The sequence below is a fragment of the Nanorana parkeri genome, unplaced genomic scaffold (assembly GCF_000935625.1).
Source record: "Nanorana parkeri isolate BGI_ZX_2015 unplaced genomic scaffold, ASM93562v1 scaffold218, whole genome shotgun sequence".
Lineage (NCBI taxonomy): Eukaryota > Metazoa > Chordata > Amphibia > Anura > Dicroglossidae > Nanorana > Nanorana parkeri.
In genome coordinates this window covers 151,129-177,498 of record NW_017306486.1, presented here as the reverse complement: position 1 = coordinate 177,498, position 26,370 = coordinate 151,129, and the positions used below count along the sequence as shown (strand labels likewise).

Sequence of the window (26,370 nt, the reverse complement as noted above, 5' to 3'; positions counted from 1 at the left end):
TGTGTTTGTATATGTATATATATATATATATATATAAAATTGTTTAAAGGTTCATTATGAAATGATGAAATGTATGCAAATTGGACAATATATAAGTGCGCTCTACCTTTCCATCTATCTCTCTGATTTTTTCCTTCTAAATAAAAAATAAGAATTCATGTTTTTTTTGGCAGGATTACAAAAAAAACACACAGTGATTCTTTCCTGTGTACCATCCAAAATCAAAAATAGTTCTGATATAAATAAACTAAAATGAATGAAAAGAGACAAATTTAGGGAAAAATTAAAGAGAATTTGCTTTCCTGAATACATCAGCGGTTCTCTCAAAGAGCCAATCAAAATGGTCATCTATTTAACTCCAGGTTTCCCACAGACACTGAAAACCCATATGCTCTATATCACTGGCAGCAGAGGGGTTAATGGAAAAAAATCACAGCACTTGGAGCTGTACATGCAGAGGATTCCAACTAGGCTTTGCTGCAGAACAAAATGTATTCTCTATTGTAATTTAATATGATCCTGTCATGTTCTATTCATTTTAACTAGTAACATGGAACTTTATAAGAGCAATCAGAGTCAACAATCTAAAATAATGAACTAGGACATATTAGAAGTAGTAGAGAGAGATTAAATTAATGTTCTAATGACCAATAGAGTCTCTGTGTGCACAGGAATTCGACTAGAGTTTTCAATTTAGGAATTTTGTTTGTATGAATATATATAATATAGTCTTAGTGGTCAGAATATATGCTAGTATTCTTTATGGGTATTGTGTTAGAGAGCACCTCAAAGACATTACTCTATATTATGGGTCCATTGTCAATGTGATACAGTTAGTGTTGGGATCGTTAGATCCAAATAATAGGTACATAATGGAAATATTCAAACCAAATATAATTAAATCTTATATAAACACAAATGACATCAAAATGTTATTAAAGTTCATGTTTTGTGAATATCCCCAAAGGCAGCAAAATAAAATTGCTGATATACTGTATTAATGGTCTGTCTGTGCATACGTGGAGTTATATGTAGTCCACGTGTAACACTATAATGGGGCCTCAACAGCTTACACATTTTTTTCCAGGTTAGTCAGTTACTTGAGTTTCTGGTCCAGTCAATCTCAGGGTAAAGTCTTAGCTTTTGCTAGCTGCAATGAAGGGCACTAGCAACATTTTTATCTATTAATTGAAAAGGTTGAACATGATGAAGAGAAGCAGTGATCTGCTCACCACAAAACCCAAACAGGAGCACATGACATTATTTCCAAGGAGATCTAAACTTTCTTCTGAACTCCTGGCCATATTCATAGCCAGGCAAGCAGATGTTCTTGTGTATATTATGTACTAGATTCATAGGAGTGCAAGCTATTAGAGGTTCTACTTCACATGTGTCTACCAAATGCTCATACCCCAGCCCAAGTGGGCAGCTGGATGGGATTTTTTTTTTTCATAGCTGCAGATCCTATCTTACGTATTCCTAGAAACACTCAACTCAACACTATTTAGCCTTCAGATACATATAAGCTACAACCCAACCCCCTGACCCATACTCATTTGGGTTGGGCTGGCCTGATAATTATTCATAACTTTAAAATAATCGTACCTACAGGACAAGTGGTAGTATTTATGACTTCTGAAGCTTAGGGAAGCCCATGTATTCCAGAGTTCCCTGAGCAACTTAGCCTGGGGGTATTTAAGCTAAACCAGACAAAAAAAGGCACAACACAGACAGGCCTCAGAACAGGATCCCTATGCAAACACTATTACTGGAACCTGAGGACAGGTTTGAAAAACACTCTTTTGCATAACAGTAGCATAAATATCCTTTATTGCTGTACTAAACAGTTTTAGATATATGCCACCAGTCTATGTGCAGAAGAAGCAAGAGACCTATGTCTCTATGAATGTTCCTCGCATCCATACGTCTATACACTTGTATAGAACACAATAACAAAAGGATTCTTAGAGGAGGCGGAGAGAGGCTCAAGGGACCAGTGGCTTCAACGATCTGGGTGAGTATAACTTTGCAAAGAACATCCAATAACATGCAAGAACAATTAAAAAAACTGCATTTTTGCTTGCACATAATTGATTAATGGCAGTCAGCAGAATGTCACCTCATTCACTAAGCTAAGGGACAAGTCCCTTGCAAAGTGAACAACCTACTTGCCTTTGGTAAATCAATCCTGTGATGTCTGATCTTCTCTTTAAGAAAAATTAATGCTACCTTTTTGAGAAGCAATTCATGTGTCCTAATTATAGTCATCATTCTCTGACCTTGTCCTGTGCACTAGTTATAGGGCAGTGAAACTGAGCATATTCAGGTTCACATGAACTGAACTACATAATTGGAGAATGAGGACTGTATCCCAGGCAGGTAATATCCTCATAATATAGTACAGTTTTTTTTTAAAGCTTTGGATATTTGAATACAGTTGTGAGGGTATAGAATGCATGCCTGTGTCCTGTTGTTAAAGGAGAACCCCAGGAAATGTAAAAATGCACCCTTGCAATGGGGCTACACCTGCACTGCCAGGGAGAACTACTCTTTTGGTGCAGGGGATAAAATATACTCACCTGATCCTCTGTCCCGGTTGTCTGCTAGATTAGTCCCCGCAGCCTCTTCTCCCCTAGTTTCCAGCAGTCAATGGACCTGTGGGCCAAGGGACATCCCACCACCAGAGAAGAGAGGATATGAGGAGTGAGTGCTCTCCACCATAGGACTAAGGTTCACGTGAGTATATTTTCTTTATTTTAGCCACTAGACCCAGAGTTTCTTCTTTAAGTTGTAGAGATTCACCCTTTATATTGGTCCTCATTTTACAGATACATAAGGTGAGGGGAAAATGTTTCAATAGGGATACCAATTCCAGTGACAACTATCCAAGCAGGGATTGTCCTTCACTATAGAGAGCTTTTGCCTAACTTCCTGTGAAGACATACACACAGCACAACTGAAAAAAATGCTTAATTCATTATAAACTAAAACAAAGGTTTTACCTATAGATACTAATAGCTAGTAAGCTTCTACAAAAAAGTTCCCTGTATTAGGACTGGGTATATCAGCTGTGCTTATCCATACATATTCCTGGTTAAAATAAAATTCCTTTTAGACAACTACGGGGCACTATCTGGTAAAGGTAATCTATTCTTTTATTGTGGCTCCTTATGAATAAAGGGGAGAGATAGGATCAGGGCCGCCTTTAATATTGATTGGACCCTGGGCAAACATCCCCCCCCCAAGCTCTACCGGCAGCATACGGCAGAGGTGGAGCTGCAATGGTTGCTGCCTTTTCTTCAAGCGAAACCCGAACAGTCTAGCGGCACACTGCAATTCTTTTTGGGAATAAACAGGAGAGAAAGTGAGGAGAGACAGCCAGGAGAGAGAGAAGAGACAGCCGGGAGAGAGAGAAGAAACAGCCAGGATAGAGAGAAAAGACAGCCAGGAGAGAGAAGAGACAGCCAGGAGAGAGAGAAGAAACAGCCAGGATAGAGAGAAGAAACAGCCAGCATAGAGAGAAGAAACAGCCAGGAGAGAGAGAAGAGACAGCCAGGAGAGAGAGAAGAGACAGCCAGGAGAGAGAGAAGAGACAGCCAGGAGAAAGAGAAGAGACAGCCAGGAGAGAGAGTGAGGAGAGGCAGGCAGGAAAGAGAAGAAACAGCCAGGGAAGAGCAAGGAGAGACAGCCAGGAGAGAGAGTGGGAAGAGACAGCCAGGATAGAGTGAGCAGAGACATCCAGGAGAAGAGAACAAGGAGAGACAGCCAGGAGAGAGATCGAGGAAAGACAGCCAGAAGAGAGAGCAAGAAGTGACAGCCAGGAGAGAGTGCGAGAAGGGACAGCCAGGAGGGAGAGTGAGGAGAGACAGCCATTAGAGAGAGCGAGAAGAGACAGCCAGGATGGAGAGTTGCTCTACATATAAATGTATTGCACACAGTATATGCATCTGTTGCATACATATACTGTGGCATATATGGGCACTTACTTGGTGTGAAGATGTAGAGAGGGAATACAGCAGGGGTGACAGCTCAGGGCACGATGCAGGCTCCCAGCAGGCCCGCTCACACAGGCGCACGGAGTACAGAGAGAAGCAGGGGCGGGGCCGAGTTGATAGGGGGTAGAGCCCAGAGTGCCGTCCATAGTGCTGTATGTAGCCTCCTGTCTGTAGAGCTCCGACGCCGTGTACACAGACAGGAGGCAAGGCACCAGCCCCCTTGCCTACACAGGTGAGGCTGCCAGCCCTGCACGTGTATATCTTATGTGGGCTGAAGGGGCAGCTGCTTTGGGCCCCACAACAATGACTGGGCCCTGGGCAACTGCCCCTTTTGCCCTGCGTTAAAGACGGCCCTGGATAGGATGTAGAGAATGTCCTTCGCTTATAAAGAAAGACACTGATCAGTATCTGACACTCTGATAACATTGTACATGTCCTGTACTGTTCAGCATTAGCATTTTATCTATTAAATGTAATTTTTGTTTACTGTACAGGAAAGATTTGGAATGTCTGAGTCATTAACCTTGGTTGCAGAAACATTGGTGCGGACAGTAAAATTTCACTTCTTGTCTTCCAGATGTCTCATGAAAGGAGTAAGCCATAAAAAAATGGATGCTATTTAATTCATAATTGTACTTTATACACACTGTATAACAAAACCGAATGGTCAAAAAACTACCTTGCAGATGGTTTCCCAGCTGGAAAAAGGGTTGTAAGCATTATTAGAATGTGAGTAAGAAGCTGACATTTGGGTTTGCACTATTAGCTTTGTACCCTCTGTTGCTCATGTTAATGATGACTTGTAAGCATTTTGAAACGTAGTTTGGGTAATTTTGCGCACAGCATGGAACAGCGCTGCTACAAGACAAAAAGTCACATGGTGCCTAATCTATAGAGAGAAAAATATGACTTCTTCAAAGATAGACTTATACAGTAAAAATATGGTGAAAAATGCCTTTCATATGGCAAGACAAAATCCCACATATTGCATACATTGGTATCAGGATGCTTGAGGCTCTCCGGGGGGTACCAACCATCTATATAACTTGTCTAGGAGTTTCTTGAATGATTTCACACTCTTAGCTGAAATCACTTCCTGCGGCAGCCAGTTCCAGACGCTAACCGTTCTAACTGTGAAGAACCCCTTGCGCCCCGTGTGTTGAAATTTTTTTTCTACCAATTTTTGGTGGTGCCCTCTGGTCTTTGTTACGGAGCTAAACGTGAACTATTTGTTAATAAAGTTACTGTCGCCGTTGAACAGTTTATACAAGAAAATCATGTACCCCCTCACCCCCTAATCTCCTAACCTCCAAAGAGAACATATTTAATTTTAACAACCTTGTTTCATAGTTCAGGTCCTCGAACCCCTTAATGAGTTTGGTTGCCCTCCGCTGCACTTTTTCCAGCTCAAGGACATCTTTTCCGAGTATCGTGACCAAAACTGGACCGCATACTCCAGATGTGGCCGAACCAGTGATCTGTAAAGTGGAAAAATTATGGACTTGTCCCTGCAATACATTCCCTTTTTAATGCAAGACAGGACTCTGCTTGCTTTGTTTACAGCAGTCTGGCACTGCGTGCTGTTCTTCAATCTGTGATCTATAATGACCCCCCAAATCCTTCTCCTTTTCCAACTTCCCTAGTGGCACCCCCATAAGTGTATAGTCAATTTGCCTATTTTTAACTCCAAAGTGCATTACTTTACATTTATTGACATTGAACTTCATCTGCCATACAGTTGCCCGCTCCCCGAGTTTATCCAGGTCCTCCTGTAATGTTACATTGTCTAAATCTGTGTCTATTACCCTCCCAATATTAGTGTCATCGGCAAACACTGAGACATGGCTACTCCCTCCCTCCCCGATATCATTAATAAACAGGTTAAAAAGCATGGGGCCCAGTACAGAAGCCTGGGGCACGCCACTCCTGACTTCAGCCCAGTCTGAAAAGGTGCCATTTATCGATACACTTTGTACACATTCCTTTACCCAGTTTTCTATCCATGTGCACACTATTTCATCTATGCCCATAGCCCTTAGCTTGTATAACAAGCGTTTATGTGGCACCGTATCAAATGCTTTGGAAAAGTCCAGATATACTACGTCCACCGGCCTCCCTCCATCCACATCTCTACTTACCTCTTCGTAAAAGGTCAGCAGGTTGGTCTGGCAAGAACGATCCTTCCTAAATCCATGCTGGTTATCAGTTATTATGCTATTAACCCGAACAAATTCCACTAAGTAGTCCTTTATAATTCCCTCTAACAGTTTACATACTATGCATGTCAGACTAACGGGTCTATAGCTCTCCGGTTGGCATTTTGATCCTTTTTTGAATATTGGTACCACATTAGCCCTCCGCCAGTCGCTTGGCACTTTACCAGCCATTATGGAATCCTTAAAAATGAGGAACAATGGTCTCGTTATTACCTGGCTGAGTTCTTTGAGTACCTTGGAGTGTAGATTATCAAGTCCTAATGCTTTATTTGCATTTAGTAGTTTAAGCCTATGTTGTATCCCAGTTTCAGTCAACCACTCAAGTATATTTCTTGTTAAATTATGTGTTTTATCATGTACATTAAACCCGTCTGTTTCCTTGGTGAATACCGACGAGAAAAAAGTATTTAGCGCCTCGGCCCTCTCCCTGTCGTTTGTTCCTTTCTCCCCTTTTTACTGTTTATGTATTGATAAAAAAAATTGGGGTTCCTTTTACTAACTGTGGCTATCTATTTCTTACATTCAATTTTAGCTGCCCGGACTACCAGTTTACATCTTTTATTACATTCTTTGTAGTTTTGGAATGCCAATACTGTCCCCTCCGTTTTATACTTAGTAAATGCCATTTTCTTTTGTTTAATGTGTTGTTTTACTGTTTTATTTAGCCATATTGGCTTTGTTTTTTATCTTTTATTTTTGTTACCCAATGATATACACCTGGTTATAGCATTTTTTTATTTGTTCTTGAAACAGTCCCATTTTTGGTCAACGTTTAGTTTATGAAATAAGTTCTCCCATTTGATTTCACCCACTATATTGTGTAGTTTATCAAAGTTGGCTTTCCTGAAGTTTAGGCTTCTCGTCCGACCATCCCCCTTCCCTTTCTTGCACCCAATATTAAAAGCAATCACCTTGTGATCACTATTACCCAGTGTCTCCCCGACTACAATATCCTCAATTAACTCTGTATTATTGCTGATGATCAGATCTAGGACTGCATTTTTCCTAGTCGGGACCTCAACCAATTGATCCATGAAATTGTCTCGCACTTGGGTAATTGAAGTCGCCCGTTACCCCAACATTTCCTGTTTCGCAGCCACTTCTATTTGGGATTGTAGGTGGGCCTCTTCCCCTATATTTGGAGGTTTATAACAGACACCCACAATAAGTTTACGGCTAAGGTCCGTTCTATCTAGTTCTAGTCATAACGATTCCACATCATCTCCACCATCTGATGTGATATCGTCACGGATGTGCATAATGAGGTTATTTTTAACATATACACATACCACTCCCCCCCCCCTTCTTGCCAGCCTGTCCTTCCTGAACAGGTTGTACCCTTCTATGTTAGTAGCCCAATCGTGTGTGCTATCCAACCACGTTTCTGCTATTCCCACTACATGGTAGTTCTCCTCGAGTAACATAACTTCAAGGTCTTCTAGTTTATTAGCTAGACTTCTAGCATTGGTGAACATACATTTAATTTTTGTACTTTTACTGGTTAAACGTTTGCTACCTTCTTGCTCCCTACTACTATTTTTAATTGTACCTGTTACGGTTGGTCCATTCCTAATTGGATCACTTTGGGCAATAAGATTTACTTTATTTACTACATTGAGTATGTTCTCTATGTTGGTTTGATTTACTACTTTGACTATGTTGACTCTGTTGACTCGAGTGAGCCCACTATATATTCCTGTATTTTTATTTCTTCTTTGTTATCTGTCATGATTTGTTGTTTAGTATTTAATTTTTTGGTTTTTATTTTACCCTCTTGCCCTCATTCCAAAACCAGTTCCGGAGCCACTTGTTAAGCTCCCTCAACTCGCGCTGTCTGTCCGGAGTGGCTCGTGGCACAGGCAGTATCTCAGAGAATACCACCTTGGAGATCCTTTCCTTCAACCTAGCACCTAAGTCTCTGAACTCCTTTTTTAGGACACTTTCCTCCTATTTTGTCATTGGTGCCGATGTGCACCATGACAACTGGGTTGTGCACAGCCCCATCTAGTAATCTAGTGTCAATTCGTTCCGCAATGTGTCGAACACGTGCCCCCGGTAAGCAGCACACTGTTCGACGTTCACAGTCCCGATGACAGATTACCCTGTCAGTCCGCATGATGATGGAATCTCCCACCACCAGGATCTGCCTCTCCTGATCCTCCATCCGGCTCCCCTCCTCGCTGGAGCAATCACTCCCTCCCGGATAGAGGAGGCGTCCTGCTCCAGCAGTGTCACCCCTGAACTAATATCCCCAACATCACGCAACCTGGCGTATTTGTTGGGGTTAACCAGTTCAGGGCTGACCTCTCTAGCACTCTACCCCGTCTTCTAACAGTGACCCAGCTTCCCACCTCGGAATCCTGCTCCTCCGCACCCCCCACCTCATTTAAGCCTCCCTCCACCACAGCCTGGTGCGTTAGGTCCAGACTCCCTTCCATGTTGGTTATGCTCCTCAGTGTTGCCAGTTTTTTGCTTAGATCTAGAATTTGGGCTTCCAAACAAACAACCCGCTCACATCGAGCGCAAATGTATTCCCCCTCAAACTCCTGTTCAAGGAACGCATACATTGCGCACGACGTGCACCCGGTTGCACAACCACTCAAGGAAGACATTTTCCCCTTTATTTTATTTCCTGTTTTTGGCTTAGGGTTTTTTTTGTTTTTTTTTTATTTAAGCTACCGCACTGTGGTTATTTTACTGAAGTGCTCTTCAATTTTAGAGCAACAGCACCTATATGGTGTACCTCAGCTTCTGATCCCTCCGTGTATCAAAATCTGTGAATCTAGACCTTATGCTCAGCATGTGCTGTTTTCCTTACCCTTGTGTACTGTGTCAGCGAAGTTCATGCTCAGTGCACTCCACTACTCAGCTTTCAACTTTCATCAGTACACTTTTGACAGTATTTCTATGTAATTGGTATGCCTTGGGATGTTACACTGATCAATATGCCTTGCTGACACTTTCCAGTCTGTTCAGTCAGTCACAATGTGTTCTCTTTTGAGTATTGGTAATCTGTACTTGAATTTTGCATATGCACGTGTCTAGATAGCATGTTGGCTACCATCCAGCTCTCTGCTGTTGAGAATTGTTCCCTGCATATAGCACCTTATATCCTTTTAGTCGATGAGCTGCAAGGTCCTCTGTAGTAGTAGCAGCCCTTATAGTCCTCTGTATTAGGCCTGTGGCCACATTACATTGTGTAGGAACATTACATCCTCAGTGTGCCTTCTCTCTATTGGTGCTATTTACAGCAGAAAGTATCATGTCTTTTTGAAAGACATCTCGAGTATATCCCTGCTACTGTGGGTGACCTGGCTCCCTGTTTCCCTGCTTTCAGATCACACTTCTGAGGAGTCCCCACGGGGTCCTGATGCTGAAAACGTTTAATCTCAGGGACCCCTATTACTATAGGTTCCTCCTCCTCCTCTCTGGCATCTTATTCTTCACCTGAATCTGCGATACCTTCCATGTTGGCTCATGTTGTTTTCTCTGACACTCTTGTCGGCTCTCTGTTTAACTGTGTAATTGACAATCCGGATATAGTTATGTCCACTGTAAATGACTCGTTTTGTTCTGCTTTGGATAACACAGCTCTTCCAGTACCTTCCTAATCTGGAAACATTCCTATGTGAGAACTGGATGCATCCTAGGCCTTCATGGCCTCCCTCTGAATGCATACAGCAATTGTTTCCCTTGATTAGAGAATTCCTTAACACTTAGGGGTCTATTCACTAAGCTGCCGAGGGCAGCCGAGTGAACAACCCACCCCAAGTGAAGTGAGCCGAAGACTGTTCGGCTATTCACTTCAGGCTTGTACGGCTGATTTCAGCCGTATATCGGCTGACATCAGCCGTACATCGGCTTGCTTTGCATTGGCTTCGGGTCGGCCGATCATGCTCAGCATGTTCGGCTGATCCGAAGTGCAGAAGGAGTTCGACTCAGCCGATCCAACATCTGGATCGGCTGAGCCGAACCTCCGGCAGGCTACTCACTGCTGTTCAGCCTATTCTTATAGATGCCGAACAGCAGTGAGTGAATATCTGAATGCCGCTCAGCGGCATTCGGCTCGGCTGTTCTGCTCGGTCCCTGAGAGGGACCGAGCAGAACAGAAAAATTGTTTTCTAAAAAAAGTAAATAGAAAACGATTGTGCGGAGCTAGCAATGACAGCTAGCTCCGCCCAACAGTTTTCTATTGTCCGGCGGTTCTGCTGCCTTAAAAAAAAAAAGAAAAAAAAGAAAAAACTCTCCCGATTTCGGTTCTACTGAACCGAAGGGGTCCTGGGGCCGAAGCTAGCCGAAGGATCGGCCGAAGCTACGGCTAGATCCTTTGGCAGCTTCGTGAAAAGACCCCTTAGTCTCTTCCCGCTATAGACCAACCAATCCTTCACCTTAATAGACATCTCCTCACCTTGGTCTTTTTATTAAATTCTGTTTGCGTTAACTGGAAGGTCTCTGCACCCTCTTCTGGCAGTGACCTTACTATGTGAAACTATGTTACAATGAATTGCCTTCTTTTACAGAGATTTGAGATTCACACCTGCATGCACATCTGTATGGTGTGCACACCTTGTGCAGAAACCCTGATCCCGGAAGGAACGGGTGCTGTGTGTAATTGTATGCCTCAACCTGTACCTTCCTATGGGAAATTCGGCTGCATGCAGTTACACGCGGTTACATGCAGATGCGTACCTGCACATCCGTGTGAGTCCAGGTGACCACACTTGGACTCATACTGTCTGCATCCAAGTGCGGCACCAGGACCCACACAGAGTTTGTGCAAGTTTGTATCTGTCTCAACACTTGGGCCTTGCCTCGATCTGGGGCATGTGCCAGGAGCCTCTCTGCTCGAGTGGATGTCTAGAGGTAGTTTGGATGGAAAAGTATCTTCATGCTGACAAAGTGTCACAGAGGAGTGCAGTAGAAGCTGCTATCTGGACATTGTAAGAGGGATTTGTTGTTCACAACAACTTGATTAGAGAAAGATCAATTTCTATTTAAGAGAGACTGTGACTGCTCTTACAGGGTCAGTAATTGCCAAGAGGCTGCTCCTAGAGGGCCCACTGCTACTTTTATTGCTACTTCAGAGTACCCATCCTCTTTGTGTGCTATTTGTGGGTATCCTGCACTCCTAAACCCACTCCCCAGTAATAAAATTAAATAAAAGCAATAAAAGGTTAAAAAAAAACTCAAGTGCCTGGCATCCATATAGTTTTTCTGCCCCATCTTACACCAAGGACCAGACCATGGGTTTGAAATGTTAACCTGCCTCACTACTTAAGGGGGTTGTTCCTCACCACCCAAAGAAAAGGTGCTACACTAAGAAAAAAACATTTTGGCTAGAGTTTACCTTTGGTGTTTACCAGCAATCCAGAAGTAAGACATGATAGAAAACACTTCCAGAGACACAGAAAACTATGTCTTTATACTCGCCCTAAGGCGTAACACACCAGATCATGTCTCACCTATGCTGACAGGATTCATCTGTTTGAGAGATTAAGCTCGCAGACATCCTATGGGAATCAATATTTATTCCCATTTTATTTATGTTTCATTACATTTTAGGATGAAAAGCTCTTGAGCCTGCTACTTTTAAACTATTTTATTAGCTGGACCGATAACAAAATGAAAACTTGCTAGAGAATGTATGTTTCCCATAAGTAAATAGTTTCCCAGCACACATGGTACTGTATAATAGTAGTACTAACATATATCTCTTTGGAATCCCCAAAGACATAATTAGCCATGTAAATATAGAAAGAGCAATGAGATGGAAAATGCAGGAATTAGGTTATACAACTCAAAGTTTTATTAAAACTGCTGTTAGTACACTTTTTTCTCCTCAGTATACACTCAGGAGGGAAACGAGTTTGACGTACGGGATAAAACACATAGTTCAACCGATAATATAACACAGTGGTTGATGGAAAGCGGGATACAACAAAGACTTAAAATGCTCAATGCAAATATAGCAGTGGGACCAGATAACCTGCACCCCAAGGTACTTAGGGAACTAAGCCAGGTTATAACAAGACCATTATTCCAAATTTTTAAGGAATCTTTAGTGACTGGTAGAGTAACATGTGATTGGCGGAGGGCTACGGTAGTTCCAATATTCAAAAAGGGGGCTAGATGGCAACCGGGGAACTATAGGCCGGTCAGTCTAACATCGGTAGTTTGCAAACTATTAGAAGGTATGATTAAGGACTATTTGGTAAAATTTGTAAAGGATAACGGCATAGTTAATGACAATCAGCATGGGTTCAGGAAAGACCGTTCCTACCTGACTAACTTGCTAACTTTTTATGAGGGGGTAAGTAGAGATATGGATGGAGGGAAGCCGGTAGATGTGATATATCTGGATTTCTCAAAGGCATTTGATACGGTACTACACAAGCGCTTACTTCACAAGCTGAGGGCTATGGGCATAGATGAGGTGGTGTGTACGTGGATAGAGAACTGGCTACGGGAACGTGTCCAGAGAGTATCTGTAAATGGCACCTTTTCAGACTGGGCTAGTGTCATGAGCGGTGTGCCTCAAGGATCTGTGCTGGGTCCCATACTGTTCAACCTATTCATTAATGATATCGGGGAGGGAGTAAATAGCCATGTTTCTGTGTTTGCAGACGATACAAAAATAGGGAGAGTATTAGAAATGGATCATGACACTATAACATTACAGGAGGACCTGGATAAAATAGGGGAGTGGGGAATAATATGGCAGATGAGGTTTAATGTCGATAAATGCAAAGTAATGCACTTTGGAAATAAAAATAAACAAATGGGTTATACAATTATGGGTATGCCACTAGGGAAGTCAGAAATAGAAAAAGATTTGGGGGTTATTGTAGACCACAAACTGAATGGTAGCTTGCAGTGCCAGGCTGCGGTAAACAAAGCTAGCAGGGTCTTGTCCTGTATTAAGAAGGGAATGTATTGCAGAGACAAGTCTATAATTGGACCACTATATTGGTTCGTTGGTTCGGCCACACCTGGAGTACGCGGTCCAGTTTTGGTCGCCGGTAATGAGAAGGGATGTCCTTGAACTGGAGAGAGTCCAGCGGAGGGCAACCAAACTAATTAGGGGAATGGAGGTATAAGAGCTATAAGACAAGGCTACTGAACTTAAACATGTTCACACTGGAAGTAAGGAGATTAAGGGGGATATGATTTTCATGTACAAGATGTTCAATGGTGACAGCAACATTGGAAACAAACTCTTTAAGATTAACTCCATTACAAAGACTAGAGGCCACCACCTAAAGTTGGTGGAGAAAAAATTCCAGCACAAGGGGCGAAGGGGGTTCTTCACAGTAAGAGCAGTTAGGGTCTGGAACTCACTGTCACCGTCAGTGATTTCAGCTAAGAGTATAGAATTGTTCAAGAAACTTTTGGACGATTTCTTGAGGGACCGTAATATTCAGGGATACAAGTATTCCTAAGAATGAGATGATGCATGGACCTATATGGGTTGGACTTGATGGACGTATGTCTTTATTCAACCCCAAATACTATGTACACCATCACTTATTATACAGCTATATGTTTTAGATCTATTTTTCATTACTGTTTGCTCGTCATTTGAAAAGTAGATCTCCAGACGAAAAATAGTGGGCGCCCCTGGTTTACTGTATATGTAATAGTTGATTTGCAAATGTAACCATTTTTCTGCCAAGTCCTGCTCTCCATTTTTCACCTCTGGTGGACAGACAAGTTTTGCAATGTTTCACTTTGTTATATTTTTTTGTCACCAGGGGGAGTAATCACGATTGGAGACTTCTCAGCCACTGATCACAGATATTCATTCATCAGCAGTTTCTAGGAGACCCTTCTGCTATAAACCCATGGTTGCTGAAGAGACTATGAGCTTATAGCCTCAGTGAGCGCAGCTGCCATAAGGCTTACTTAGCTGGCCAGCTACAAGCAGTTCCGTTCTGCACTAATCCTTACGTCAGTGGCAGTAAAAGCTTAAAGCCTAAGGAAACACAGCTGCCATAACGGTTACTCAGCTGGCCAGCTGCAAGTTGTTCTGTTCGGCCATAATCTTTACACCGGTGACAAATAAGGGGTTAATACATGAGAAAGTCCCCAAAGCACTATGGGTTATCTAAAGAGACAGCATCTTAGTTCCCTTTTCAGACAGGCTTTTTGTCTCTAAAGGGGCTAAAAAGACTCAGGAAAACACATGAAAGGGGAGCTGATAGTTCCACCTGGTGGTTGCACTGAAAATTTAAAAATAATCAAATGCAATATATTTGTTAGGATCCAGAGCGCCTCCAGGTGGCGCTGGAGCTAAGCCCTGCAGTTCCTGGGCTCACCTGCAGGATTCTCCAGGCATCCAGGAACTGCTAGGTATCAGACCACCACTGGGTGATGCTGGGACCTGCAACTCCAGTGCTCACCTGCGGGTGTCTCCCAGCACTTAGCCATCACCTGGTGCTTCCTGGGAGAGTATTTAAACCCTCCCTGCAGTCAGGTCGATGGCTCAGTATTGTTTCCTGTTAGTCCTGAACCCAGAACCCTGTTTGAACCTTATTACCTGTGAGTCCTGAACCCTGTTAGCTGTGAATCCTGAAGCCTGTTTGAACCTTGTTACCTGTGAGTCATGAACCCTGTTTGAATCTTGTTTCCTGTGAATCCTGAACCCTGGTTGAAGTCCTGTTTCCTGTGTCTTTTGTTTGCTGTCCTGGGCCTTGTTGTTGGTTGTTGCTGTTAGTCTGCTGTGTATATTAAACGTTCTATACATATATAACATACTTGCCTGGTCCGTGTAACATACTTGCCTGGTCCATGTGGTCACACGTGTTTTGGTCTGCCTGTGTGGGTACCTGTGCAGGTGTGGGGTCACCTGTGCCGGTATCCCTGACAATATTTCACATTTACCTGATCAAAAATTTGCTACATTTTCATTTTGTTTTTCCAGGCCACAATAAAGAAAATAGCACTGAGAGAAATATAATCGGTATAACAAACAACCAAGCAAAAAGTGAGGACAGAGCTGCATACACTCGTTCCAGGGTAAATGACAACTCCTGGCAAAACATATATTTTCAGTCCTGGGTAAATTGTGAAAATTTTACAATTTCTGCAAGGTTTTTAATGCGGTATGTGTCCACATTAGATGGAGTTTCTGTCACTTCCTGTTCCCTTCTCACCGGGACAAGAAGCCTAGGGAAATACCTCCAAAAGAGACAAAACCAGCTATAGCACAATGCGGTAGGGGTAAAACTTCTATCTGGCTTGTATTGCTTCATGTGTTCCATTTATGGAGATGAAAGTAGAAGGCAGCACACCAAAAGTTGCAGGTAAAGAGCATTTACTTGTAAGTTATAGCATTAATGGCGTTTCAAACTGCACCAAGGTGACAAGGCTTCTCATTTTGCCATTGCTATGCCATTGGTGCTATACTTTACAAGTAAGTCAAGGCTGTTAATTTGCAACCACTGGCATGCTGTCTTCTACTTTAATTTCCCTTGTTCTGTAATGCCTTCGCTTACATGCAATTTGGATTTTGTTGCTTACCACCCTTTGGTGAGTCTTCCCCGTTCCTTCCTGTCCTGGTAACCCTGTATGTCAGGATGACAGGCTGTCTCTACGACAGGAAGTGACAACAGAACTCCCCAAGGACACAGACAACAATATATGAACCTGACAGAGGTTCTAACCCTTCCACACTCCAAAAACTCAAAAAAGTGTCCGGAATTACCTAAGATGGAACTATGGGCAAAGTAGAAAATTACACATATGATGAAATTTGTCATTAGAAACAACAGTCTTTGGTTTTCTGAGTTCCCAGTAATGCAGTTTTTTTTACCCATTAATCCTGCCAGTTAGTTATTGTCAACTTCCTTTAGCAGACCAATCTGTTCAGCAAAAGTCTCAGTTAGAGGGTTGAGAAATGTATGTAAAACCTTTATCCCAAAGGGGAAAAAATATGTAACTACTTAAGAAGTGTTAGCTGAAATTACGCTTTCATTTGTTAGTCACAAGTAAAGTTCATTTAAATCTACTAGGCCATCTAACACTTCCCTCCCTACAGGTTGACAATGCTGCTGTCCAAGGGTGGCTACATTGCTCCTCCATAGATACAGTGAGGATATGAGCATAGCCACCCTAAGACAGGAAGCATGTTACTGGCTGTATCAACAGGTGGATATAAAATAAAAAGCATTAAAAGAGAAAACATATTTAGCCTCCACATCTGAGGGCTGGTAAGCTGCCAATATATCACATTTTTGTTTTTGGGTTCAGATAGGATTTAAAGTCAGAGGATCAATGATACACTCAGGTAATTAGCACCTTAAGAAGGAAGCCAGTCTACATTTTTCTCCCTGTATAGGTGTCTGTTAAATACGTAAAATGATTTTTAGTTTATTAAATGTTAAGCATGATTAAAACCATCTTATTTCTGGGGTTTGTTCCTGTGTAGAAGCACAGGAAGAAATATAACTCATCTAATATGAGCTTTTCCTGTTCATGTGGCCCAGCATCTGGTATCACAGTATGAGGGGAGTTAATCTCACTTGTTGACATGTGGATTGGGCCTGCCATAACAGGTTACCTTGGAGCGAATATTTGCCGTAGCTGTTATACTTACAGCCAAGATAATATAACTGTGCTAATAAAACACGATTTGCACCTGCACACTCTATGACAAAGGATCCATGGAAAGTGCGAGGTCAGGTTTTCCTGGACACTGCACGCTATTTCTTCTTTCTATGCTGCTTTGTGTGTCTTATCACTCTCATTTATATTTAACAGCAGCTCTGAAATATCTCTCCAGGTGAAGGAAATGCCATAGTTAGAGCTTGTCATAACAAAACCAGAAACGGCAGTTATTTGTCATTACTGATCACTTGATAGTGAAGAACAATACCTTTAAAAAGATTAATGCAATGTAATCAATAGAAATATGTATACAGAGGCTATTTCATATGTAAAGCAGCCTGTGAAGCATTATTCTGTTTACAATGGACACATATCATGATAACAATAGGGATTTATAAAGACTACAACCATTTCTCTGTAAGTCTCAAGGATACATAACTAAAGCAAAACTGTGATTTCTTTTTCACATGGCTACTTCTCCACTTTAAGCAGTGTATCACAACTACGTAAGTTGTACATTGTGCTATCAACTAGTATAATGTAACGGAGAGGGTATGCATTAACATCATTAATATCATGAGAGGGTGTACTACTCTCCCATTGAAAGAAAAGGAGATAAAGTGTCAGCTGGTGATGTTTCAACATCTTTTTACAACATGATTTTTTCACCAAAACAGATGTTCCCTACACAAAGGTGTAATCAAAGCAATACCATAAAATAAGGTTTCTTTACCAGTTGGCCATTATATGGCTGCCAGGAAAGTTAGGCTATTTATTACGCACTGGTATAGTAGCCATTAAATATGACTCAGTCTGAGTTCAGGCCTCCTCAGCACTCTCAGAAAAGGCAGGCTGACCCTGTGCTCTGGGTTGCATCTTCTTTGGTTGAATCTGATAATCCAAAGGAGCATGACTAGGTGCCTTGGCTTTAAACAATTAAGCTGCCTATAAGGCATTGAAAGAACTCAGCCATTCGGGACATTGTGACAGTAGTCTAAAAGATAGGACCTTTAATAACTGTCAACATATGGACAACACAACATTGTGTAGAAGAGTAATAGTAACTAATCCCAAACACTAATAAATAGTTTATGCATTGTCATGAACTAAATGGGAACCCCAGCCAAAACATTTTCAGTTTGTTTGTTTTGAGTTGGTGTTATAATACCCTCCAGGTCTACCAGTACTTTTAATGGTATTTGTTTGCAGAATACAAGCCAGGATTTGCAGAATACCTGCCAGAACTTTTAATGGCACTTGCAGAATCTCTGACAATACTTCTAATGGCACTTGCAGAACTCCGGCCAGGAACTTCAGAGCTCCCTGAAATGATACTGGACATGTCAAATTTAAGAATATGCCCTGGAAATGGCTGGTTTTGGGTCTTCTTACCAGCTACCCTACTTTGTACAAAAAGAACTATACTGCATTACTGATTGCCTGCTTCATTCCTAATCAACCTGACTACTATCTTGGCTACCACCCACCTGCAACCTCTGCTTGAACCAGACCATTCTGCTGACTTGCACGTAGCCGACCTTCGTCTACTACACTACTGATTGCCTATTTCATTGCTGGCCTGTATCGACCTGACAACTCTCTTGCCTTCCACCCATCTATGACCCCTGTCTGAACCTCACAATTCTGCTGCTTTGCCCATCACCAACCTCTGTCTGGACCCAACCATTTTCTTTTCTCTCCTTACCGCACTGTCTCCAAATCATAGCCACCTAGTCCCCCGCTCATTCCATGGTAGGGCAATCCTGAGGGCTGTCACCTGGTACCAGCACACATCGAAACCCATCTCCACCATCATGAGCTCTGGTGAAAACCAGTTGGTGCTTAGTCTCAGTACCTTAGATGAGCCCTTGTCACCAACAGGGTGCAAAAATGTAGAACATCTAAATTTTCGCACCCTGCTATGCATGGGGGAATCTCCCCGGCTATTGTATTCTGACATACTCTATATGCAGTTGATTGGATGCAGTCACTACTGGGCCCGGCTCATCTGACAAAAGACAATTGAAAATCTGACTTTTGTTGAACGGAGTGGTGCTGGCAGGGCCAAACACTGCTCCGATTTTGGCTGGGTCAGCAAGATTTGCCCGAAAATTTGAGCAGTGTAAGGCCAACTTTACATCCAGTGTTTGGTTTTTATTGCTATCTGTGCCAGGCATAGAATTAAAGCAGCGTACTCTATGTGAATTGTATCTTTGTTGTCATATTGGAAAATGCTGTGACCAAGGGTATTATTTCCCCAAAGTGGAATAAATGTGGTGGATGGCAACTTAGCAACAGAGGAGGAGCACTAACAATGACCTGCAGCTGAAAAGAGTAAGGAAAGTGCTGCGGAGGTGGCAAGTGACCTGATGACAGAGTAGCAGCTCCAATGATTTCGGTATTCCCTTCAGGAGGTGCACTTTAACTATATATTTTATGCTGACAGATGCAAGAAGAGTAAATAAACCGGACACGCATTAAATAGCTGCAGACTGATCAATATATAGCTAAACTACAAAATCCAAATGTATGTATAAAATACGGCACAAAACATATCATTATACATAAATATACTTACACATTTTATTGGGCTGCGCTCGCCTTGAGAATATGGTAAAATCCCAAAATGATGGTGGGTCATCATATTCAATCTGCACATACCCACATGTCTTTTCACTTGTAATATGTATATTACTTTTTTCTGCAGTCCTGTACATCTCTGCTTCAATTTATTTTTTTCAGCATTTGAATGAAAAGTCTCCCTATTTCTATATGTATCCCATATTGGGTAGATACATGTAGACATTTCCTCCTATAATGTTGTGTTGTAATGTTGCATATGTTAAAGTCCACTTGTACCTATATGGTACATCTTGTAACTGATGATTTTTCATATTGTTCTTTGTCTAGATTATCATTTTAGAATAGCACTATCTGTCCATAGATCTGTGTTATATTATTTTGCTCTTCAGCAGAAGGTGTGCAGGACTCTCACCTTTGATATTGGCAGAGGAAGGTATTGTCATGAGACAATGGCAGACCTACTAATTCTAGGGCCAAATGTTTTTATTTTGCGTTGGCCACCACTAGAGCCTGTCTTATTTATATTGAACACATTTTATACTTATTGATACCAGGTGCTAACAACATTCTTAGAACAGCAACAATATTCATTTATTCAACACCAAAGACTGGCAGTAAATTTTACTCACAGGGCAGGAATTTTACACTTATTTGAGCCAAAGGCTAACAATATACTAACAATATATTTTTTATTGGCACCAGAGCTATTATTTTTTAGTCGCTGGCATTGAACCATGGCTTTATACATTCAAAAGTGGTAACACTGAAGGCTGTCCATATACATTTACTAACACAACTTTTAGGAAACAATATACTATCCTTGAAACCAGCAGGGTGCAAAAACTAACAATGCATGCTCACATTTTATGTTTAGTTAGCCCATTAAAGCTTGTATTTTTTGTATTTAGTTAACTGAAAGAAACACATTCAGGAATACGCAACTACCCAATAGACCTTCTATGCTGTATGTCACAATGTATTTGGATTGATTTATAAGTGGTGAAAATGAAAATGAGAACAAAATGTAATGGTTTCCCATGAAAACCAATTAGAATATGTGTTTCTATTTTCCAAAGCATGAAAGATGAACCATGATTGGTTGCTGGTAGTATTGACAATTGCTCTCTCAGCATAATTTCTCTGTCCCAATAAATTTCATTGTCATTTTTTAAGGGTTCACTTTTTTTGAGGGGTTAAAGACCAAAATACGTGTTTTATGCTAAACTCTGTTAGATGGTTTACCTGTAGTCCAAAAAATGCCATAACCACCGAGTTAATTGTGCCAAGTACACCTTCTGGATCAAATGGCTCACTTGTTTTGTATAGTTCCTGCAATAATCAAAAGAACAAAGTGTGATGGATGACCACTGCACAATATTCAAACCCAATGCTCCCAAACCAGTGACTAAGGAGACAGGTTCTTAAATAAAGCTCCCAAACTTTACCACTCAATACAAACTTGTATTGAGTGGGGAAGGGTTAGAAGTTCTGTCAGGTGTTAAATTATAGCTGTGTCCCCAGTGAAGTGATTTTTCTATCAGATTTTAAATGCCTTTGTCACCACGGAATAGGTTTTTCTCCTCTTCCTGTTTTGTCTGCTACCTATCATCCACACAGTGGCTATCTCCCTCATGGGGACACAGACAGTACTAAAATGTTGATAATATAGAAGTGCAGAAGTGTCAAAATAAAAAAAGTCTAAAGACAGCGTAATCAGAGAGTGATCCTTTTATTTGTTCAAATCTTCATAAAACCTGCCATTGCATTTTGGGGGTCTCAAAACAACACCAGTGTTTTAAACTCTTTAAATGTGCTTGGGCATGGATTTTAAAGCTGAACTTTAGGCAAACAGATAAATACAGTGGTACCTCGGTTTACAAACTTAATTGGTTCCACGATTCTGGTCGCAAACCGAATCGGTCGTGAACCGAATCATATTTCCCCATAAGGTTCAATGTAAATAAGGTTAATCCGTTCTGAACCATATGTTAAAAAAAATCTTAACCACAAAAATATGAAACAAAGTACAGTACAGTATGAAGAGAGTGAACACTAACCTTTCTTAGGGCAACTTCTGGCAGGAAGGTGGGGAGGAGGTTATTGTTTGGATGGAGAGTCCCTCTCCATAAGGACATCAGGGAGATCTCTTTCAGGGGTTTCCTCTCTTCTTTGTCTCTCAGCTGCAGGGTCAATTTTGGCGAAAAATCGGTCTAATGTCACTTGTTTTTTCCTGCGCGGCAGAACACTCCGGAAATGAGAGACCACGTTATCGTTCATCAGATTCAACACTCTGTTCATTACAGTTATGTTGGGGTGTTGCTTCTCAAAGAAATCCTGGCACTCATTCTATTTTTACATAATGGATTTTATCACATCACTGCTAACCTCCTCCCTGTCTTCCTCTTCCTCAGTGAAAAGCTCCTCAACAAGCGCCTTCTGCTGCTCACTCTGGAGTTCAGCAAGTTCTTTTGTCGTCAGCTGCTCCTTTTGGTCCTCAACAAGCTCCTCTATGCCTGCACCATCGACATCCAGACCCATTGTTGCACATGGACACAATCTCCTCCACTACCTGTACATGAGACTCTTCCAAGTCACGTTCAGTGACACATTCTGGCCACAGTTTCCTCCAGGCTGAGTTTAAGGTATGGTACGTGACATCTTCCCTGGCTTTGTCAATGAGGTTGATGCAATGGAGGACATTGAAATGTTTCTTCCAGAACTCTTTCAGAGACAAGGATGTCTCTTCAGTGACATTATAACACCTGGTGAAGAGTGCCTTTGTGTACAGCTTCTTGAAGTTGCAGATCACTTGCTGGTCCATGGGCTGCAGAAGAGGTTTCATGTTGGGGGGGGAGAAACTTGACCTTTATGAAGTCATACTCAGCGTCCATATCATCCACCAAGGCTGGGAGGTGTGTCGGGGCATTGTCCATCAGAAGAAGGCACCTTTCAGGCAGTTGGTTGCCAGAAAGATATTTTTTAACGACACCTCGTGCAGCCATTCCATGAACAATTGCCTTGTGACCCAAGCTTTCGCATTGGCCCTCCACATGACTGGCAGTCTGGCCTTGTTCACATTCTGTTCCTTGAATGCACGAGGGGTCTGGGGATGGTACACGAGTAGTGGCTTAATCTTCAGATCGACGCTTGTGTTCGCACACAGCAAAAGGGTCAGTCTGTCCTTCATGGGCTTGAACTATGGGCTTTGTTGGACTTGATGGACTAATGTCTTTATTCAACCTCAAATACTATGTAACTATGAGCCCTGGCGGTGCCTTTTTCTCTTGTGTGATATAGGTTCTGTTCGGCAGCTTCTTCCAAAAGAGCACTGTTTCATCGCAGTTAAACACTTGTTGAGCGACGTATCCTTCTGACTTCATGAATTCTGCAAAGTCTTTCTTGTAGGCTTCTGCAGCGGCCTTGTCAGAACTGGAAGCCTCATCATGTCTGATCACACTGTGGAATTTATCGAACCACCCTCTACTGTCTTTAAATTGATCACTAGATGCACTTGTAGAGGGGTTTTGTTGCAGTAAATCACTGTGCAATTTCCTGGCTTTTTCACAGATCATAGCTTCACTAACACAATCACCTGCCAGCTGTTTATCATTCAACCACACTAACAAAAGTTTTTCCACCTTTTCCAGTACCTGTGTCCTCTGTTTGGTTAACATTGTTACTCCTTTTGCCACATCAGCTCCTTTGATGGCATCTTTATTCTTCAATATAGTTGAGATTGTCGACTTCGGCATCTTCTTCAATTCAATGGTTATTTTCTTCAAAACCTTCTTCTTACAATTCTTGCTCTGCACTTTCTTGTTACCTTCATTACTGTGCTGCACTTTCTTTTTACCACCATTCTTGCTCTGCACTTTCTGGTTGCCTTCATTACAGCTCTGCATGTTCTTGTTATTCTTCAATATAGTCGAGATTGTCGACTTCGGCATCTTCTTCAATTCAATGGTTATTTTCTTCAAAACCTTCTTCTTACAATTCTTGCTCTGCACTTTCTTGTTACCTTCATTATTGCGCTGCACTTTCTTGTTACCACCATTCTTTCTCTGCACTTTCTGGTTACCTTCATTACTGCTCTGCATGTTCTTGTCACCTTCATTGCCAATCTGCACATTCTGGTTACCTTTATTACCGCTCTGCACGTTCTTGTCACTTTCATTACCGCTCTCCACATTCTTGTCACCTTCATTACCGTTCTGCACTTTCTTTTTACCATCATGCTTGCTCTGCACTTTCTTTAGATCCATGCTGGAATGAATAATACTGTACAGTACTGTATGTGCTAAAAAGCACAAAAAAAACTTCACAGCAAGTGTGCACCGGTCTGTCTGCAACCCTGATCTTGACTAGAGGAAGCCACGACCACGTGTCAGAGCAAGGAAGATGGCCGCGGTCGTGTTCGTCACCTGATGCAGAGTTCGCGAACGGAAGGAAAATTTTGCCGAGCTTCCTGTTCGCGAAACCGAATTGTTCGCGAACAGAAGCGTTTGTGAACCGAGGTACCACTGTACACAGTTGGAATATGTATATGGGAGCTGTATTACGTTGCAAAGGATTTGTAATTATATCCAGCCATTAATGTGATCCCTGTCATGGAAGATAACTAAGTCGATGACCTTCCTTTTTTCCTCTTCCAGTTGGTCCTCGGCCCACCCCAGACTGCTGATTGGACAGTGAGGAGCATTGCTGAGAATATGCATCTCTTTTTCATCCGGTAAGCATTTTTGAGAAGGAAGACTGTTACCAACATGTTTAAAGCAGAAGAGCCAGATTGTCTCAGGGAGCTGTGCTTCCTTCTCGTGATCCTACCATGCAGGGGATCAAGATTCAGAAATGTAGGCTAGTTCAATGTAAAAATATGGATAATAATTATTAAGAAAAATAAATCTGTTTTAAATGTTTTGTTTTCTTAACTTAATTCTGCTTTAAAGTGGAACTATAAAATAAAAACATATATGAGGCAATCTGGCAACAGCAGCGATTGTTTTTTGCTGAATCCCTCCATAACCAAATTTTATTACCTGTTGATCCTGCCACGATGTCTGTTAGTTTCCAACTTTCTTTAACAGGCCAAGCTGTCCATGAAGTCGTAGTCAGAGGGTTGGGACAATCCAACTAACACTGACAGGGGTGCTTTTAACCATTTACAATAGTCAGCTTTTTTTCATTTAGCTAAAAGCTTTATCCCAAAAGGAAAACCACCTGCTTCTGTAACTGCTTGAAAAGTGTTAGCTGGAGTTAGGCTTCAATTTGTTAGTTCATCTAACTATATTAACTAATATTAGGGAATGTGCAAAATTAAGCTGAAGGTCCACTTTAACAAAATGATTAGTAGATCCAGAGATATATCCTAGATTTTCTTGTAGTGGAGCTTGACTCCTGGAACCTCCATAGTACTAAAAAGCTTCACTTTGTGATAGGTTGACTTTAAATCCAGTAAAGAGAGAACTTTAAAAATAACTGAAAGTGATTACAGCTAATGCAAAGCAGCTATGAATAATTTATAGAAGTAAACAAAATACTCCTCTCTCTGTTTATAGCTCAGCGATGTACAATGATTAAGACAAGCAATTAGCAGCTCCTCTCATCTATTAGAGAGGAAATAAGGCTGGACAACCAGCACTGGACAACACAGAAAAAACAGGATGCTTCCAAGCCATTAATTTAGTTGTCTTCATGATTTAAGTAAGAAAGATGTTCAATAGGAGAAGTAAGTAAACTGGCCTGTGAGATTTATGGGCCTCTTTCATCCCCTTAGTACTGTACACTGAGCAGCAAGATGGTAACCACAATTCAGGGAATTTCATTCAAAATGATTCTTGCTCAAATATCAGATAGCAACATATGAATTATTCACACATTTTTCTATGGGTTTCCGGACTTTTAAATCTAATTGTAAAAGCTTTTTTTTTTTCAAAATTGAACAAATATCTTCTATATTAGACTTCAGTGTCACAGAAAATGTAATATTATGTAGGATGCTGACCATCACTAAAAAGCTTCCTGTGTTGTGTATAGCAAACAAATGATCACTTTAATTTTAAAGCATGCACTAGAAGAAAAATAAAAGGGAGACTTTATGCCTGGGTGGCATATGCAATGCAGACAGTTTCTATGCAAGTTAAAATATCTGGCATTTAGCTCTTGCTTATAGAACAGTAGTTATGAAGTCTTTTGTGGGTGCAAGGACTGCAAACTGTGTAAGTGTATGCAATCTGTAGGCTGAGATTCTATTTAAAGTGACACTAAACTCAGGAGATAAACCTTAAAAATGCATTCAAGTACCTTACCTATTAACAAAAATGTATCTTATCTGTGTATCACTCGGCTGTAGATCCTCAAATCACCTCTGAATTTGTGCTGACACTGTCCTTCCTTTTGGAGGGTGGCTACATTTGTTCCCCATGGTCCCTGTGTATTGTAAAATAGCCACCGCTCCAAGCTCACTTCTGTGATGGACTACAATCTCATGTTTAGTTTATTCATTTGTATTAAGATTGTAGTCCATCACGGGAGCGGGCTTGGGGTGGTGGCTACTTTACAACACACTCAGGGACCATGGGGAAGAAGCCAGCCTTTAGAAGGAAGGACAGTGTCAGCTCGAAGTCAGAGATTAATTGAGGATATATGCTGCATTCATTGTACAGTTTTGTTAATAGTTCAGGTACTTGAATGCATTTTTAAGATTGACCTCCTGCGTTATGTGTCACTTTAACCATGCTCCATTAAGCCATGATCGATAATCAGCGCAATTTAGGCACACCCATTTTTGTTCATGTCTTCTCTGTCCCAGTGTGACCCTGTTTCTCAATTTTCAAAGTTGAAAGGTATACTTTTACTTCCAACTCTTGGTGATCAATGTGCAGCCCTCCAAATAAAAGCCACATGTACATAATTGGCTAGTGAAATGGACAGAGCACTAATCACCCACATGGGTGATTAGTATACCCCCCCCC

At 41.5% G+C, this 26,370-nt stretch overlaps 1 protein-coding gene across 1 annotated transcript in view; it reads right to left on the bottom strand.

Moving 5' to 3' along the window:
• The window catches only part of LOC108786592 (heparan-alpha-glucosaminide N-acetyltransferase-like), a 176,828-nt gene that overhangs the window by 101,546 nt on the left and 48,912 nt on the right, over positions 1–26,370 (bottom strand). The window contains exon 9 of the mRNA XM_018555915.1: positions 20,642–20,728. Within this exon, the coding sequence (XP_018411417.1) occupies positions 20,642–20,728 (87 nt within the window). The remainder of the gene's footprint in view (positions 1–20,641; positions 20,729–26,370) is intronic.